At 32.7% G+C, this 17,659-nt stretch overlaps 1 protein-coding gene across 2 annotated transcripts; it reads right to left on the bottom strand.

The window, feature by feature from the left end:
• Positions 1–315: 315 nt before the first annotated feature.
• LOC128188193 (transmembrane protein 64-like) lies at positions 316–17,432 on the bottom strand. 2 transcript variants are annotated; one of them, XM_052859090.1, is made up of 5 exons: positions 17,220–17,432; positions 9,768–9,869; positions 7,618–8,356; positions 4,232–4,393; positions 316–3,348 (listed from the first exon to the last, which is right to left on the bottom strand). In XM_052859090.1, exons 3-5 carry the CDS (start codon positions 8,323–8,325, stop codon positions 3,172–3,174), a joined length of 1,047 nt encoding a protein of 348 aa, XP_052715050.1. In that variant the 5' UTR covers positions 8,326–8,356; positions 9,768–9,869; positions 17,220–17,432; the 3' UTR covers positions 316–3,171. The 2 variants fall into 2 exon arrangements, with proteins under 2 accessions (XP_052715050.1, XP_052715051.1); XM_052859091.1 differs by lacking the exon at positions 17,220–17,432 and adding an exon at positions 10,693–11,157.
• Positions 17,433–17,659: the final 227 nt, after the last annotated feature.

Raw genomic sequence — 17,659 nt, 5'->3', positions numbered from 1 at the left:
TTCATGAACATGCCAACGCATTGTTGATAAATTAAATAATGCATCAAAATCAAATAGTAACAAACAAACGGTTCATATTATGCCGTCATTGCCAAGCTATGAATTTGGTAAATGTTATTAGTTTAGGAATCGCCTGTAAACCATTCGTAAAAACTACAAACCAAAGTCATCATACCTAGTTCTAGTTTGCCAAGGCTAAAGGGAAACAAAACACAGCTGAAAGTATACAGATTATTTACTATCACAAATCATGAGAGATCCAATATTTATCGTTTTAATGCTTTCAATATATATGAAGGAGAGGTATGAAATATATGTAGGTTTACACTCTATTTTAATTTTCTCATTTTTACAGTCCTCTACCATGAACCCAATGGTTTGACCATAAGGAAAGGGCAGGAAAAAAAACAATAAAAATTTTCTATTTCAATTTTATGTCCATTTCAGCACCTTCAATGATTTCAAATTTATAACTTCTATTATATCACACACATATATAATCAAACTTTAAAGAATAAATAGTGCAGCTAATATACACACATATATAACCACTCATACATAACAGCAAATAAAATAAAGGAACAACATGTGAAGTTGAAAATGTCAAAAAAAACAAGACAATTGCAGATGGACAATATTTGCTTCTTTCCATATTGTTAGATTGTTTCGTTTTTCTACAGATAAAAAAAATGCACTGTATATTCAAGAATCTTATTTTTTCCCTAATGTATTTTTTCCTGAATGTAGATCTTTATAACCTATGAGATAAATAAGACTATAGGTAAGTAAGAAACAAGTAATACAATAATAAGATTACTTATATGTCTCTACTGTGACTCTACCTAATGTCAGTTTATGAGAATAAATTCATTCTCATTGTTCAATGGAATGTATTTGTTATACATAAGGTATCAATTTTGCATAGGATGGCAATTATGCAAAACTGCTTCAATTGGAGCCTTAATTTGCTTTTCCTAAAGAGATGTGAATCATGGAGGTTCTAGAATCTTAATTTTTGCTGTCATTAAATTACCCTAAACACTGCTATTACGTTTTAATATAACCTAAGGGAAGTTACTCTACAAACCATCAATAAATATAGCTTAACTACAGCTTTACATAGCCAATAATTTTTGTACATATATTGTAAGAGAATGCAATATATGCTTGTATAAGATTGTTTAACTCTGTTCATTGTTTAAATATATTCAATAATATCACAATTCTTTTACAATGTTTATACAGAAGCCAGGCAATGAGATGGATGACTATATCACGTACTAAGTACAGTAAAACACGGTTATAGCGAACACGCTTATTAATAATGAATTGATGCTTACAGCGAAGTGATTTTCATTCCCCGTGACTTTATTTTATGTTGTAAACTTGACGGATATAATGAATTACGCTTATAACGAAGTACAATTGCCCATCCCTGGGACTTCGTTATAAGCGTGTTTTACTGTACACCATAAAATAAAGACCTTAGAAATTACGCATCTTTGGCAGAAAATCTCATTATTGTACAACTCTCAAATCTCTTGAACAAACAATGCTACATACTGCTCATACATACATAATGTCACAACTTCGTCTAATACTGATGTAGAAATAATAAATACCTTTTAACCTTTTGTTCACAATGTCTTCTTTATACGGATTATGTAACAACTTGAAATCTGATACTATATGTGCCTGTATAATGCTCCTTTATAAAAATCACACTGGTGCACAATAAAAACTTGCAATGAGGTTATACACAAAGAGGAAGTTACTCCATTAGACTTCCTGTTCCCCACTGAACTAATGATATGTTGTACATGACAGTCAATACATACACCACTTATACACTAAATATACAAGTAATCAGTCAACTCTGACTTTTTTGCATAAAAGGTAAAATATATACCAAAAATAGAAACTCACAATGGTAAACTTTTGTAATAAAACAATGCAATTTAAAATTTTAAAACAAAACTGTGAACTGCAAAGAATCTGAACACTAAACAATGGTATTTTTTTTTAATAAATCTTCAAATATGACCTAGTCTATCACATTTTAAAATCAACAAACATGTTGCTTTATATTCATCATAGTATTCACTGTGATAGATAAAAAGTATATTACAGAATAAGGCAGGAGCATTTAGAATACTCTGGTGAAGAATTTTGTGCACAAACATGACTTGTTTATTGTGAAGTTCTCTCTAAATCATTTTCTCTGCCAAAGGCTATTCAAGTTCATTTTCAATTAAATATATCCCAGCAGTCTTTGTATAAGCATGTCATAGAACACACACAGATTGTTACTGCCCAAATGAAATGACAACAAGATATACATTTAATACAATTGATAGATGAATCAAAACATGCACCACACACAATAATGAAGCATGTAAAATGTTCATGTGTGTCTATGAGTGTCGCCTATAGAGCATTATAGATCAAACAGTCTTCAAAACAGTAAAGTTTACTAACTTTACAAACTTAAATTATTACCAAAGATTAATGCCCATGAAGAGTAATGAACCCACAGCACTTTGAGCAATCCATTGAATGAACATATAATATACAGTGGCTAAATGCTTCATTCATTCTATCATGTGTCAAAAAGATCAATCATTGTCTTATATTGTTGAACATGTCATGAAATGTTCAACAGAACCCTAAATAATGTTCAACATCAATAAAGGCAAACAAGTGATCTACATTTACAGAATGCATCAACCAAATCATATTGCAAGGAGCAATTGTCATGAATTAACTGAAACAAATGGAATCATTATTTTATATTTTAACAATGCACTGGAATAAGTACTTTAAATCTCTTCAACATCATATTGAAATTCTTGAGAATAGGCAGACACTTAAATAGGATGTAGCAAAAATAACAATACTGAGAAAAAAAAATGTCTTAGTTTTCAGGATTCCCTTGCATTAACATAGATTAAAAATACAGACATTAAATTGTCAAATTTCAATGGGTTTTTTTAAATAAAACTATGAACAGATGTTATACCAGTAAATTTTCGGCAGGGAATTTTAAGTTCACAAAACATTTACTATAAGTATACTTGTATACCAGTAATACCTGATTTTAAAATACTTCAATCATAGTTCAACAAAATTTCAAATAATCCAGATCATATAATACTGTACTAAACATATGCACTATGTGTGGATGACACCATTGGATAATTTCTTTGTTGATCTGTTGCTATGGATGCTGTCATGGCTGATGATGTCTGAGAGTTCTATGCTCTGGTTTGGCTGTCCTTCAACAGTTTTCTTCAGCTCTGAACGTGCTTTTCTAATAACAATCCACAGCAAAACCACTGTTAACAAGATCTTAAAAAAAGAGTAAATTTACGTATCACATAAAAGATCTATATACAGTTGACTGTCATTATTTTGTACATCAATTATATCTCATTCTGATATTAGTACACATTTTATCCTGTTTTTCAAGTCAAAACTCAAGCACTAGGCTGTATATACAAGACTTAGCTGACGTTTTCATCCAGTCACTAAAAGCAATCTACCCAGTTTGAACCTATAGTCAACTTAAATGTACTGTCCACTATCCAGGTCATTAGTTTGATAGAGCATATTTGAGACAATTGAGCACATAGTTAAACATAGTACTCGATAGAACTATTATTGATGTTTTAAGGTCCAATGCAATCAAAATACATCTTGTATTCTACCATAAATACATGTACATGATGGTACACATCAGGTGTGTGATTTCAATAGATTAAAAGTAATATACTCCAATTCATATCATTCTTCAATTGGTAAGCTTTGTGGAAAATGATTTTGAGTCAGGACTAAGGAGAATGTGGTATTATTGCATGTTTGGTTCAAACCAATGTCAGGTATGCCTAACTTGTGTACCCTTTAGTTGTACAGTCTTCATAAATGTATACTGTTATTAAAGACAAGCTTACAGTGCATAACAGACCTCAGAGCTATTGGTGCAAAAAAAATTGAACAGCTCAAATTCCTTGCATGCAAAAGTACATAGAGTAAAACATGCTTATAACGAAGTGCCTGGGGCAGGCGCTTTTGCTTCGCTATAAAAGTGTTTGGTTACATTCGTCAAGTATACAACATGTAATAAAGTCATGGGGAATGAAAATAACTTTGCTGTAAGCATCAATTCATTATAAATATGTTTGCTAAAACCTTGTTTTACTGTACATGTATTTTTTTTTAAAAATGAACTTACTTGGACTGATAGAATTAGGTAGCCAGTGGTCTGATTTGATTGGTCAGTCAAGACATCACTCATGGTCCTCAGGGTGGACCCCATGTAACAGTTCAACACAGTGGTAGGTAATAGTCCTATGGTAGAGGCAGCACAGTAAGACCACAATGGTGTATCTGTCAACTGGATAAAGAAGGAGCAGATTCTACAACCCTTGCATGTATACCAATAGATGATAAGAAAAATGGATTTTTCTTCATATAGGTTTATGTTCATATGCTAATGATCAAGTCTTAGAGTTAAATTTCTCTGGAAGCAGGCCTAAACTGTGGAATGAGGAGGGGGATTCAGTCCAGGAGTTGTTTCTTCTTTTATCATCAAATTTTATCATTACATTTATTCATTTAATTAAATTTTCCAAATTCCATAAAGTTTGAATCTATGGTGTGATACAACTCTTGAGCAAACCCATCCTCTGTTTATTTCCCTCATGGTCTGTAATGATTAAATTTACATCTGCAATGGCCAAGGCAGTAATTTTATCTGTTTGTTCTATTGATTTTCAATCTAACCTACATGAGCATCATCTTCCATATATTATTTGAGGTGTCAGCGAATATCTTAATTTTGATAGTAAATTGGACCAATTATCCTTCAGATAACCTAAAGCCTTTTTAATACATTGTTCTTGAATCTAGTCAAAAGTATGATTTCTTTCATCTCAAGCTGAAGCAAGTCATATCTGGAGTTAATTCAGAAAATTTTATGTTTTAAAGGCTGTCTTATTGTCTAACACTTAATTTCTTGGGGATATAATTTTTTTTTCATATGAAGCACATTAGCAAAGATTTTAGATCATATCTTTAAATAAATGGACTTCATGACTCTTACAGGTAAAAATTTCATTATGGTCTTACATTGCAAAGCAAATGATGCAAGGCATCAACACGTTACATAGCTTATGCATTTTCTGATTGGTCAAATATTTCTTGTACCTTTGCCATGCATTGTTTGCAACTAGATTTATGGAATACTTGTGTTACATGTTTTAAACACAGAGGGCACTTGTGGTTTTAAAGAACTTATTCACATTAAGGGTAAAACTGCCTTTTTATGTTGAAGTTAAAGTGCAATTAAATTCATTTGATACTTTTTTCAAGTACAATGCATGGTCTTCACCCTTTCATTCTTTTAATCCTTTGCTTTGTTCTTGCCTTTTATATCAATTAAATTAAGCCAATTACATCTGTGATTTGAGAGTTAATACAAAGGGTCCATTCAATGGGTATTAATTTCTGAAAGTACAACTTTTCATGTTAAATTCAGAGACTATTCAAAGACTTTTCAAGACTTTTGTTCAACTATTGAACCTTAAACTTAAAAGGCAATTACATGTACCATCTTAATCTCTTATGGCAGTAAAAACAAAACTAAAGTATTCATTGAAAATAAAATAAAATCAGGAAATACTGTTTTTGACACTAGTTTATTTCTGAATATAGTTAAAATGTAAATTATGAAATTCAAGTACTTTCCAAGACAAGTCCCTCAAATTAACCTTAACCCAGTAAATTTTCAAGCACTTAGACCAAGTAATGTGAAAAGCAGACTTTCCAGAGTCTATGTGTAAACCAATATCAATTGATCATTTACATTTATAGTACACATTATTGCAGTATTGTTCAAGGTGGTTTCAGAGACCACATAGCCACATAAATTAGAACTTCCCAGTAGTATTATTGGTTAGAAATAAGTTGTATTCTTAAACTGATTTATTAATTTTAAAGGCATTAAAATAATGAAAAAACATATGAATTAAGAAATAGTACTGCATACTTAATCTATCAGCTGATTTTAAGTTGACAAAGAGATAATTTTGAGTAGATCATACATTTGAAAGGATGATGAGAGCAGAGACATAAATAACAATAAGTTATTTATGTCTCTGGATGAGAAATACTGCTCCCAGTAAATTTAGCAAATATTAAATTTTGGAATTTCTGTTTCATTTTGTATGTACTTAATCCTTGATATATGTATTAATTCTCATAAAATCACCTTTTTATCCACAATATAACAATCAATTGGGAGATATATACATTAGTATCTATGGTAGGGGTACTTAATTACATTCATTTTCTAAAGACTTTAAGCTCTGCGCCACATTTTTAAGATTTTAAAATATACAAGTGCAATTGGGTGCATTTTTCTCCTTCAGCAGGCTCCACCGTCACCAAAATTTTCAAATCCCTCAACTCATTCCTCAACTCAAATCCTGTAAAGAGAAGTGCATAAACTTGAGGTCAAACCTCAGATTTGAGGCTGAGTATTGACTTGAGGAAAATTGGTGACAACGGAGCCTGGTCAATGTATTTTATCTAAACTTATTTATTTGTGAGAGGAGATAAAATATATATGTACCTCACTGCACTTAAATGTAACCTTTTAAAAGATGACTTCTCTCATTATAAATTGGTGTTGTTTACTATTCTATTTATCTTTATTCATTGAAAGGACTGGGTCACTATATAATTAAAATGAAGATGTAGGTTTACGAAATCATAGGTAATGCAAGATTTTTGGTAATTCATTGTATAAAAGGGGCCTCTGAAATATGTCATTTCTTGTGTAATGCATGGCAAAATACTAAGATTGTAGTTTCAGTTACTCTGTGGAAGTTTTCCTGAAACATTTATGATACCTTATACTTTATTTGAGATATCTGGATACATGTAATTGTGGTTTAAATTGATCTATTCTATTTATATTACATGTTACCTGCATGATCATTTAGTAACATTTTTATATATGACTCAATAATGCATGAATAAAATGAACTTTGTAATAATAAGTCAGCTGCTTCTTTAAAAAAAATAGTACAAACAAATAAAGAAATGATAGTCCATGTGATATAGTTGCTCTATGATGAAGTCATCTCCACTTTAAACAAAATAGAGATCACAAGTGGAGAAATGATAGCGTGTATATACATGGTATATATTCATATATGATATATTAAGTCGTACATGAAAACTACCAGTATATAAATATACATGTAGAGTAATGCAGTAAAATTCTATTAATTCATGTAAAATTTATAAAGTTTTTTTTCAGTTTTGTACAACGCTAACATCTATCTAAATGAATGTAGAAATAAATATACTGTAGATTCCTAATTAAACATGAGAAATTATTTTCCGCATAAAATCGTGAGAAGCAAACCTCGCATATTTAAAATTCTGCTCTTTTTTTTTTTTTCAAACAGTTTTGACCTATTAGAATTACATGGTATAACAAAAAAATTGGCTCTCCCGATTTTATATTCTCGTGATTTGATACAAAACATTGGAAACACGGAATTAAGAACTCGTGTAAAATAAGGAATTTTACAGTAATATTATACTTACTGCAAAAAGTCCATTCTGTAGTCCAAAGGGAATGGGTGTAAGCCTGGACAGAGCAATGAGTTTAAATCCCTGAGAACTCTCAACCACTTTTATAACAGCCTCCATCTTACTGCTATAGAACCTCCTTTTGATAAAGTCTCGACAGCAGTTTTTCATTACTAAATGTGCTACAATAATCCCCACAGTTCCACATATTAACACTACTAAGGGTCCATATATATAGCCATAGAGGTATCCCGCGGCCACCATAAGAAGGATGTATCCCCAGGCCATGGGAAAAGAAGTCACAATGAACAGAAGGAGGAAAATGAATACACTGATATATGGGTCTGTCTGTTCTAGCCATAGTAACAGATCTTTGACATAATTCCTGCAAGTCACGACTAGTATACATATTATTGAGATCAAAATCACAGATGAAATTGAGAGTTGGTAACAACTCGGTCCAGAATGACTTAAAATATCTTTTTCCTCTGAAGAGTCTTCCACTTTTGCAGTGTCCTTCTCTATCAGGCATTCCACATCGGGCAGAATGGTGGAGTCCTCCCAGTCATGACCCTGGGGTCGCCCGGATAAAAATACCTCGTCCAGTGTGGAGGACTCACCCAGAAACATCTGGGGTCGCATGTGAATGTGCTGCACAGTGAAGTGGAAGCCATCGGTACAAGAGGCCATTGCCACAGGGTTGAAGTTGTCTTCTGCTACCATGTGGTCAGACTGCTATAACCCTGCGTTGTCACTGACAAGTATAAAATCATGATAACATCAGTGATACAGTGAAGACGAAAAGCAAACACTATTATCTACTTGTACCGTAAACTTCATATTGCATACAGTCATTTACATTTCACCTTCATAAAACACTTTAAACCTTTTCAATGTAAGCCATAAAAAATTATTGATAGCGGTATTTCACCAGGTTGTAAACCATGAATGCTAGTATCTAAGCATTTCACCACGGCATCAATATTTTTCATTTTGAATGCATTCTGCAGCTATACATATAAAATTCCTTTATTGATTGTGTGCCTTTTTCCTTTAATCTCATTTTATTAATATAGGATCTTATTCAACGAAATATAGAAAAAAAATTGATTTTTTCCAACATCTAACAGGCTTTTTTTTCTCCCCATATGCTGGCCCCAAAATGTAGTCTGAGTGTTGGTTCCATTTTTTTATGTAACACTAAATACCACTGCTATAACAACTGAAACCATCCTAACCCTGTTACAGTACAGGTAGATATACCTGGCCAGGTAAGGAGGAAGCAAAAGTTGACAGCAGTCTTATGTAGGATACACTAATAGTTCCTTAATCATGTATACACCACAGCTAGGATGTGTTACCCACTATCATTTACATGACAAACATGTACTTAGTGAGAACATTTATGAGGCAAATGGTCACATTTCAGCTACCATTAAAAAATTAAAAATTTCATTCTATGTTGTATCCATGAATGTGCAGATCCAAGGTATAAAGGCATGTCTAAAGAGCAAGCAAGTGTGAGTGAAGAAACAAAAAATCAATTTAAGCAGTCAATATTTTTCATTAGCTAAACCTACTTGCATTGGTATTACCACAAAAAAATGTTTACATAGTCATCATTCTGGCCCAAACATTAATGATTTTTTTTTCCAGATGATCTGATACAAATACATGTACCAGCTATCTTGCCATCTACAGGTATTAGGCATTTTATGTTTTATATTTTTGATACATAATATAACTTTGGCATAATACTTTCTCTCCATCATTCCAAACATTGACAAAAGTTTTCATATTCTAAACTGCAACAAATACCAATCTACATAAAAGTTTCTTCAAAGCTGATGCAAATTATATTCAAAATACCAAAATTGAGGAAAATTAGAGATTATTAATACACGAAAGCTACTTATACATTCCTCTCTATATAATATGTAAATAAGGCCCATTCAGCTACCTAAAAAGATCATTATCTTGCCTGAGGCTGCAGTGATCAAAATCAATGATGTTAACATATCTACTACAAATTGTTCCTTGTTTACTTTCCTGATATAAAGCAAAAGATTTTTTCCTTCCCTGAAATCTGCTTCCTTCAAATTTAAGTATGGGTCCAAAAATATTGATATAACAGCAACACTTCCTTTAAAATTATAGGATATTACCTTTTTCCTCTGCTGGGTCACCACCTTTCAATCTGTCTATTCCAAGCAATTCCAGCTACACAGTTGCATGGGTTCCCAGCTCGTCCTTCATCCTTACAGCAACTGTTTAATAAGAGTAACAAATAAGTACATATATATATAAATTCCTGGACCTATCAAAATCAATATACACCGAGGTTGCATTCATCTTTTAGGGTCTTCCCTGACCAATGGGAATTTGCTAATAGCACCAGTTACTGCTGTTTACAATATAGCTTTGCTCCAGCAAGTTTTATTCATTTTCCTACATTCTTCTCCTACACTATTATTACTTGCACTGGTCCCCACCAATCCCCCATTAATAAAAGTCTGCGGCAGGTGTGGAACAACTAAATAACCTCTATAATAATGATAAAACTCTCAAGTTCTTTCATGAAGAAACTTGATGTACACCATATTAAACCTAATGACTACACATTTCCAATATTTGGCAATGTACAAGCAATCTAAAGGGAACTGGCCACTCCAAAACATCAGCCCAAACAGGAATGAGCTTGAGAATGTATGCATGTTGTGCAAACATATTGAGCATTACATAATGCAAAATATAATATAATAATATGATGATCAAATTATAAATAATAAACTTCAGTTTTTGAAAACAGATCCATCAATGAATCTCACATTTCTTTAGCTATTTCTTTATTTTAGACATAACTAAAGCTGTTACAATTATCATCAATCACTCAACAAAAAATGAAATTGACAGCATGCCATGTTCTAGTTAAATACATTACTAATTATCTCTGGGAGCTTAATTAGAAGAAAATCAGGAATGTGGACCCCTTTTCCAATCACTTAATTTAATCATCTTGAGATTTGTTGTTTAACAATGCAGCAATCAACTATGTAAATGAGAGCAAATGTACTAAAACAAATATCTGACCTGATAATATGACCTCCATGAATACTCTTGCTACATTGGTAAGCACTTGTTTCATGTTGCCCTAACTAGTCAGACTACATAACATTTAATATGTAGGACATTATATCTATAATTGTACTTTAGACCTCCTCAACATGCAGAGATTAAAATCTGTGTCATGAGTTTGGCTCGTTTGAAAGTAAATTTGACATGAATGAAATGTCAAAGTGCAAAATATGATAATCATTATATATACCCCTAATGCTCAAAGCAATAGTTACTGAATGAATATTGTATGAACAAGGTCGTAAATACATTACTCTGGTGTTTCATTAATGATTTCCAGCCACTAAACTCTGTTCAATATTTAATGTGCAAGCTACACTCCCACATAGTTATACTCTTCAGAGAAGGCAAACTTAAGCAATTATTCTGTGTTTTTTTGTTATATCAGTCTGGGTTGAGGGTGGGTTATTCAGTATCAGGAGACTATGACTGTGTATCTGATTCATATACATTTGTATTGTAACACCTGGTGGGGAAAAGTCAATTCCCGACTTCATTGTTAACCAGTTATACTGTTGTAATCTCATGGTATACAATTTTTGGGTTTATTATAATAAAACAAGATCATAACCTGATGATAATACATTTTATAGACCTAATAAGATTACACCAACCTCCTCTGAGTAGCCAAGAGGATAGACCATCATAAAGTCTGATGGTCATGCCGAAGTCAGATGGTCAGCTGGAATGTCCGATGCTTTTGTTGTTGATACAAAAGCCAAGGTCAGATGGTCATGCAAAAGTCCAAAGGTACGTCTTCTAACCGCAAGTCATGCCAAAGTATGATAGTCGATCTAAAAGCTCAAGACTGATGGCCTGCTTTGATATGCTTTTCACACTTAAGTATGATGGCTTGGTATGCCAACACACCATGGTTTTCCCAAAATCAACTTTTATGATGTCATATTAGGCTGACATCATAGCAAGGTAAAAATGCCCCAAAATAGAATCCTCATTCTCACTTGTATTTGGCAGTAATACAATTGTATTTTGGTCATTTGATCTATAGAACCATATTGCATTATTAAGGTAAACAATGTTTTTTGTATATTTAAAAATCAATTTATAACCATTGGACTCTGAGGCACAAAAAATCTGACTTTGGAGCATTATCATGGAACATCAAACTTTAACTGCACATGTCACACCATCAGTGTTTGGCAACTCTATGCAAACCATCAAAACGTGACGTGTGTCAAACCATTGCAATATGGTGCAGATAATTGAACTTGGTGGTGACTGTCAGACTTTTGAGTGCCACCACACTTTGGAATTCTATACATACAAATATATATATTACAGATATAAATGTAGTCATTTTATTGTATCACAGTGAAGATGTGCTCTACACCTCCGTTAATTCATTGCCAAGCTGCTTCCTGTACTTCCCCCATTAATTTATTCTATGAAATGAGCTGGGGATACTGTGCATAAAAGTTCATGATTTAATGTTTTTTCCTCTATAGAATATTAGATTTAGGCCTGTTGCACTTAAAAAGCTAAAGAAACTTCGTACTTTGAACATTTGTCTAACATTTAATTGTCCTCTTATCAATTATTCTACCAGTACTTCAACTTGCAAAAAAATCTTTAAAACACTTTTTTAGACAAGAGAAAAGCTGTCAATCTGACAGCAAACCTGGTTTTCTTTTATGTGAACTGTATTCATAATCCATTTGTCAACCCTGAATTCATAAACAATACCTATCCAGAGAAATGGTGTACCCTGCAATATTTTTTTTAGAAAATGACCAAGTTTAACAGCTGGTATTTTTTTCATAAATTATCAAGAATCAAAATCAAACTGAAGTAATATGCATATCTCTGATATATGTCAAATTGATCCGCAAAACACCAACTTCCTATCTTGAAAACTGTAGGAGGAGTTATCTGTACATTAAGGATACCTTTTTGGCAGATGCCCATTGGCCATTTTCACCATTTCAATAACCAGATTTTTCGTTTGGAAAACCCTGTTTAAAACAGTCCAGGTACTTTATTTGTTTGTTTCATTTTTTCAGCAGAAAACATGTTTATACGAGGGTTGTTCGGAAATTATTGAGACAAATCGATTATTTTCTTTTCTAAGTGACGAATTTTGGTGAAAATTGGCATAGACACTGAAGAAACACCAACAAACAATAAAACAAAGTAATATTAAAAGAATATTTAATATTTTGTTTACGACAGTAGATAAACAAGTCGGTGGTCGGGGTACCCGGCGCAGCCATGAACTCGGAGATTAAACAACTTAAACATCTACTTTATAAGTGTCCGTAAAAGTACAGTTAATGATAAAAGAAATCAAATTAAATATGTTCATTTTGCTATTCTTTGCGACTAACTGTTGATTAAGTTTCACTGATGTTCGAGTTGAAATACGGATATGGTACACATATATTTACCAAACAATAAAAATCTGACAGCGGCTTTTCATTGAATTTTGACGTCAAGGCGGCGCAACGAAAACCATTAAACTGGTGGAAATCTCAGAAGAAGACCTTTTAAAGCCACGCAATTGCGTAAAAAACTATACGATGACAATACAAGGTATAGAACTTCAGTTCATCATATTTTTTTCCACTGATTGTTTAACTAGAATTAGGCAAAATGGATTAATTAACAACTTTTGACACACTAGCTCCTGTCAACAGTTCTAGAATATGTAAAAAATAATGACTGAAGGAGACATTTACAGTAATTAGACTTTAGGGTAGAAATAACTCGATTTTTTCTCCAAAAAAAAAAAACAAGAATGAGAGAAAATGTAAATGATGACATCTTGAAATTAAAACAAAAGATGAGAAATAAAGAATAATTCTTATTTCAGTTCGTTTGTAAGGTGTTTAAAACACGGGAGCAATAAGAAGCGTTAAAATGACGTTGCGAAAAGTTTGCGGTTGCGCCGGGTTACAGGACGAAGGCAGGTTGGTCAGCTTACTAGGAATGATCTATTCATGCCATGAACAAGAAACTTTTCACATTGATTAACTCTATCCTGATTTACATTTTGGTAAAATTTCAAGAGTTTATCTTTTTTACTAAAAGAATAAGAGAAAATGTCTCAATAATTTCCGAACAACCCTCGTACACTGTACTAAATTGTGGGTACAATACAACATTTTGACTTGTACCAATAAATGTAATCAAAGTTGCAACCATTAGAACATGCAGAGCTTCTACTGTGATATAAAGGCATATACAATAATTCTATGGTCCTCTAATAATAATCATTGTAGTACATGTATAATTTCAATAGTGTAATACATTTATATACACTCAAGTAGCCACCAACCTTACAAAAGATGCAGTGTTTGTACGTACAGTGAAAATCTGGAGGTATGTGTAAGCAATGACTGAATAGGCAACAGATGTACCAGTAGGTACATTTATATGATGATAAAACCAATGTATCTATGTATCTATGTACACAATAGAAATGAGGTCCTGTCACTCCTGTGATAAAAGGGAGTTTAAGTCCGGTCACTGTACATATAAACCTACATTGTACATGTACTTATTGGTCATGACTCATGAGGTCACAGTTTGACAAAACTGGATATGGTTTGAGAAAACTGGTCGAGAGGTCATAATTTAAACAAGGTGCAGTTGCTTTTAGAAGATTTTTAAAGATCAGAACCAACCCTATATCAACATCTGAAGGTTTTTAAAATTAATACATTGTACCATAATTACTTCACCTTTTAAGATAGCATATATATCCCTTCATTGAAGAAACTTGGCAGTCCATCACCCACTGGGGCAGCGATTAGTGCCAAGTTTGGTTGACATTGGTCTATTGGTTCAGGAGAAGAGGATATAAAAATACGAAAAAATTTTTTTTAGAAAAGCATAGCATATATCCCTTCAATGAAGAAACTTGGTAGTCCATCACCCACTGGGGCAGCGCTAAGTGCCAAGTTTGGTTGACATTGGTCTATTGGTTCAGGAGAAGAGGATTAAATACGAAAAAATAAATTTTTAGAAAAGTTCATTTGATCTTTCAGCACACATGAGGTAAATAAAAAGGAAAAAAAACCAGTATGCAACAATAAATAGAAAAATATTCATTATAAGACATTGTGAACTGACATTGCTTTGCTGACATATTTACCTTTAACATGGAATATACATATATGTATATGCTCTTTATATAATTCCATGTTCAGTGAATATGAAACCTTCTTTAATTGATTCTTATCACAGGGTTGTTTATAATGGTGTCCTGTTTCCTTAGATTTCCCCCTTCTATTTCTGGTGAGGGGGAATTATCATAAACATATCAGAATTTTATATTACTGCCAGTATCACAAATTCAATGCGTGCATGCTTGTACTTCAATAATGAAATTCAAGTTTGGACCTTTAAAAATTTGTTCGGACAAGAAGAAATTGAACATTCACTAACCAGTTAAAATGACTATTAAAGGATTTTTTGTATTTCAAAATATTTGTGACTGTGTAGTAAATGTTTACAAGATTAAGGTAGTCCTATACTTGGAACTAAATAGGCTCAATTATGGAAAGCTTAATTAGCTTTAAATGAAAGATTATGCATTCTACCGTTACATATGTGTAGGACTCCAAAGTGCGTAAGGACTTTAAAGTCCAATGGTCATGCCAAAATCCTATAGTTTGCCCCAAACCCCGATGGTCCATGTGCAGTTGTAACACATACATTTTATTTGTGCAGTTGCATATTTGGGTGCAATGCATACATTTTATTTGAATTCAACATGAACTTTTTATTCGAATACAACATGAACTTTTCATTCTTTGTTCCCGCAGTTCCATGGCGTAATTGCCTTCCCTACCATCACTGTTAATTTTCACCACTCATCTCCTTCTCCATCCTGTTGATTTTGAATAAATAGCAATGATTTCGGTGACATAGCAAATGTATTAAGACAGCATCGGACTTTGGCGTGGCAGCCAATCAGACTTTAGTGCTGACCATCAGAATTTGGCGTGACCATCGGACTTTGGTTACACATCAGACTTTGGAGTCTTGTACACATAAATATAAAAAAAAAATGTTTACATGCTACCAAGTAGTGTTTTTTTTTATCCCCTCTCAGACAGATGTACCCCTTTAAATTGTGAAAATTATTGACAATGATGAAATTTGCCAGACGTCCATTTTTTTTTAAATGTAAACACCAATTTGGGAAAATTAGAACTGGATATACAAAATAGAGTATAAACAATGGAAAGGGTCTTGAGTTCGAGTCAATCCCTAACCTGTTACACTGGTTCCCAACAAAAAACCCATATGGAGAAGTTTGAAGAGTCTCCTGTGTGAGCTTTCTATGGGATAGAAAGAAGTGGGAAAAAAGTCATAGTTTAATTAAAAGACTCAGTACTGTCAAATTTCTACTAGTACAATTAACAATTGTTACAGGTAAATTTCACCCTTCAGCTCAGAAGGTAGAGAGTTGGCTTTTTATGTTTGAACCACAAAGGTCTCATGTTTGTTTTTAAACTCATCATCTGGTTCATATGGGTTGAAGTATTATGGCAGTATCTCTGTATATTTCATTATTTGTTTATGTTAATTGGAGTTCATATTTGGCAAAAAGTTTGATTTTCCATATGTGAATTCAAAAATTTTTTCCAGTTGGAGCCTGAGGATAATTTTGCTTGCGAGTTGCCAGGTCTCTGAAGCTTATTTTCAGTAACTTTAATTAATATGTGAATGAAGGACTAATGACCCTCTGATAAGAGAGCTTCCAAAGAACAAAATCCTAAAATATCAGAAATTCTGTTTTATAAGAATTTGGGAAGGGGGAGGGTCCGTGCAGATTTTCATGCTAACAAGAAATGGGTCCCTGTCGTCTCATACAACCAAAGCACCCTACTTGAGCATCCAAAATTTTATTTGAGTGCCCAAACTATGTTTCACTAGAGCCCAAAATACTTTTTATGAGCGCCCAAAAGTAAAAGTTATTATTACGTTAAATTTGGATTATTATCACAAGCGACCAAAATCGTTTTGTCTGTTTTTGCACTAAAACGTTGGCGTATGATTTCACAAGCACTCCAAGTTATGAATTATTTATACGAGCGCCTCAAAATGGTTTACCTAATTAACTTTACAATCTTTGATAGAATCTCAATTAACATATACCTTGGAACATTTTCATGATCCAGCACCCAATAATGTGCTTACTCGATTTTGCTCTAAAATTCGTTGGATTATTCTCAAGAGCGCCCCAAAGTTCGATTTGGATTGTATTCACGAAATGGGTTCACCCAATTCAAAAAACTGAGTAAAATAACATGCACATTTCTTCAATTTACAGCTATTTCAACTGCGAGTCCAATTTGTTTAGGGGTGTTTTAAAAAAATACTAGTTATGGTAATGTCAGCTATGATCAGTACAGTAGTACTTTATCAATAACTTCATTATAATCATTTTTTTTTTTACAATTAAAACTTGAGTTTTTAATCACTGGAGTATACTACAAACCCTCTAGGCTTACCTTCTTGACTTTCCAGGATAGAATGTGCAGCATCATTAATTGAGTATTATCCATCTACAGTCTTCACTTAGTATTGGATCTTACCGTGATCACATGATTTATGCTATTTCGTGCATTACAACATTTCGTTCTATTTATTTAACTTTACACACATTTTACCACGACTTTGGGTTTTAAATAGCTGCTGCATGCCAACGCAAACTACACCTGTAAATAAACTCAGTCCGCTTGTGTCATCGAAAAAAAATGTAGACCGATCGTTTATTATCTAGTGCTATTAAATGGACAACATTTAAATAATTCGATTGAAAAGTATTGCAGTATCTTTTTACTAGCCAACATTCTTTTTTTTATCGATAAAATCAATATTTTTTTCATAAACAACACCCCTTATATCATTGAAAGAAATTAATGATCATGATAATAGGAGTTACCTTTCT

This window comes from Crassostrea angulata, chromosome 6 (assembly GCF_025612915.1).
Source record: "Crassostrea angulata isolate pt1a10 chromosome 6, ASM2561291v2, whole genome shotgun sequence".
Taxonomy (NCBI): Eukaryota; Metazoa; Mollusca; class Bivalvia; order Ostreida; family Ostreidae; genus Magallana; species Magallana angulata.
This window is presented reverse-complemented; position numbering and strand designations above follow the sequence as displayed.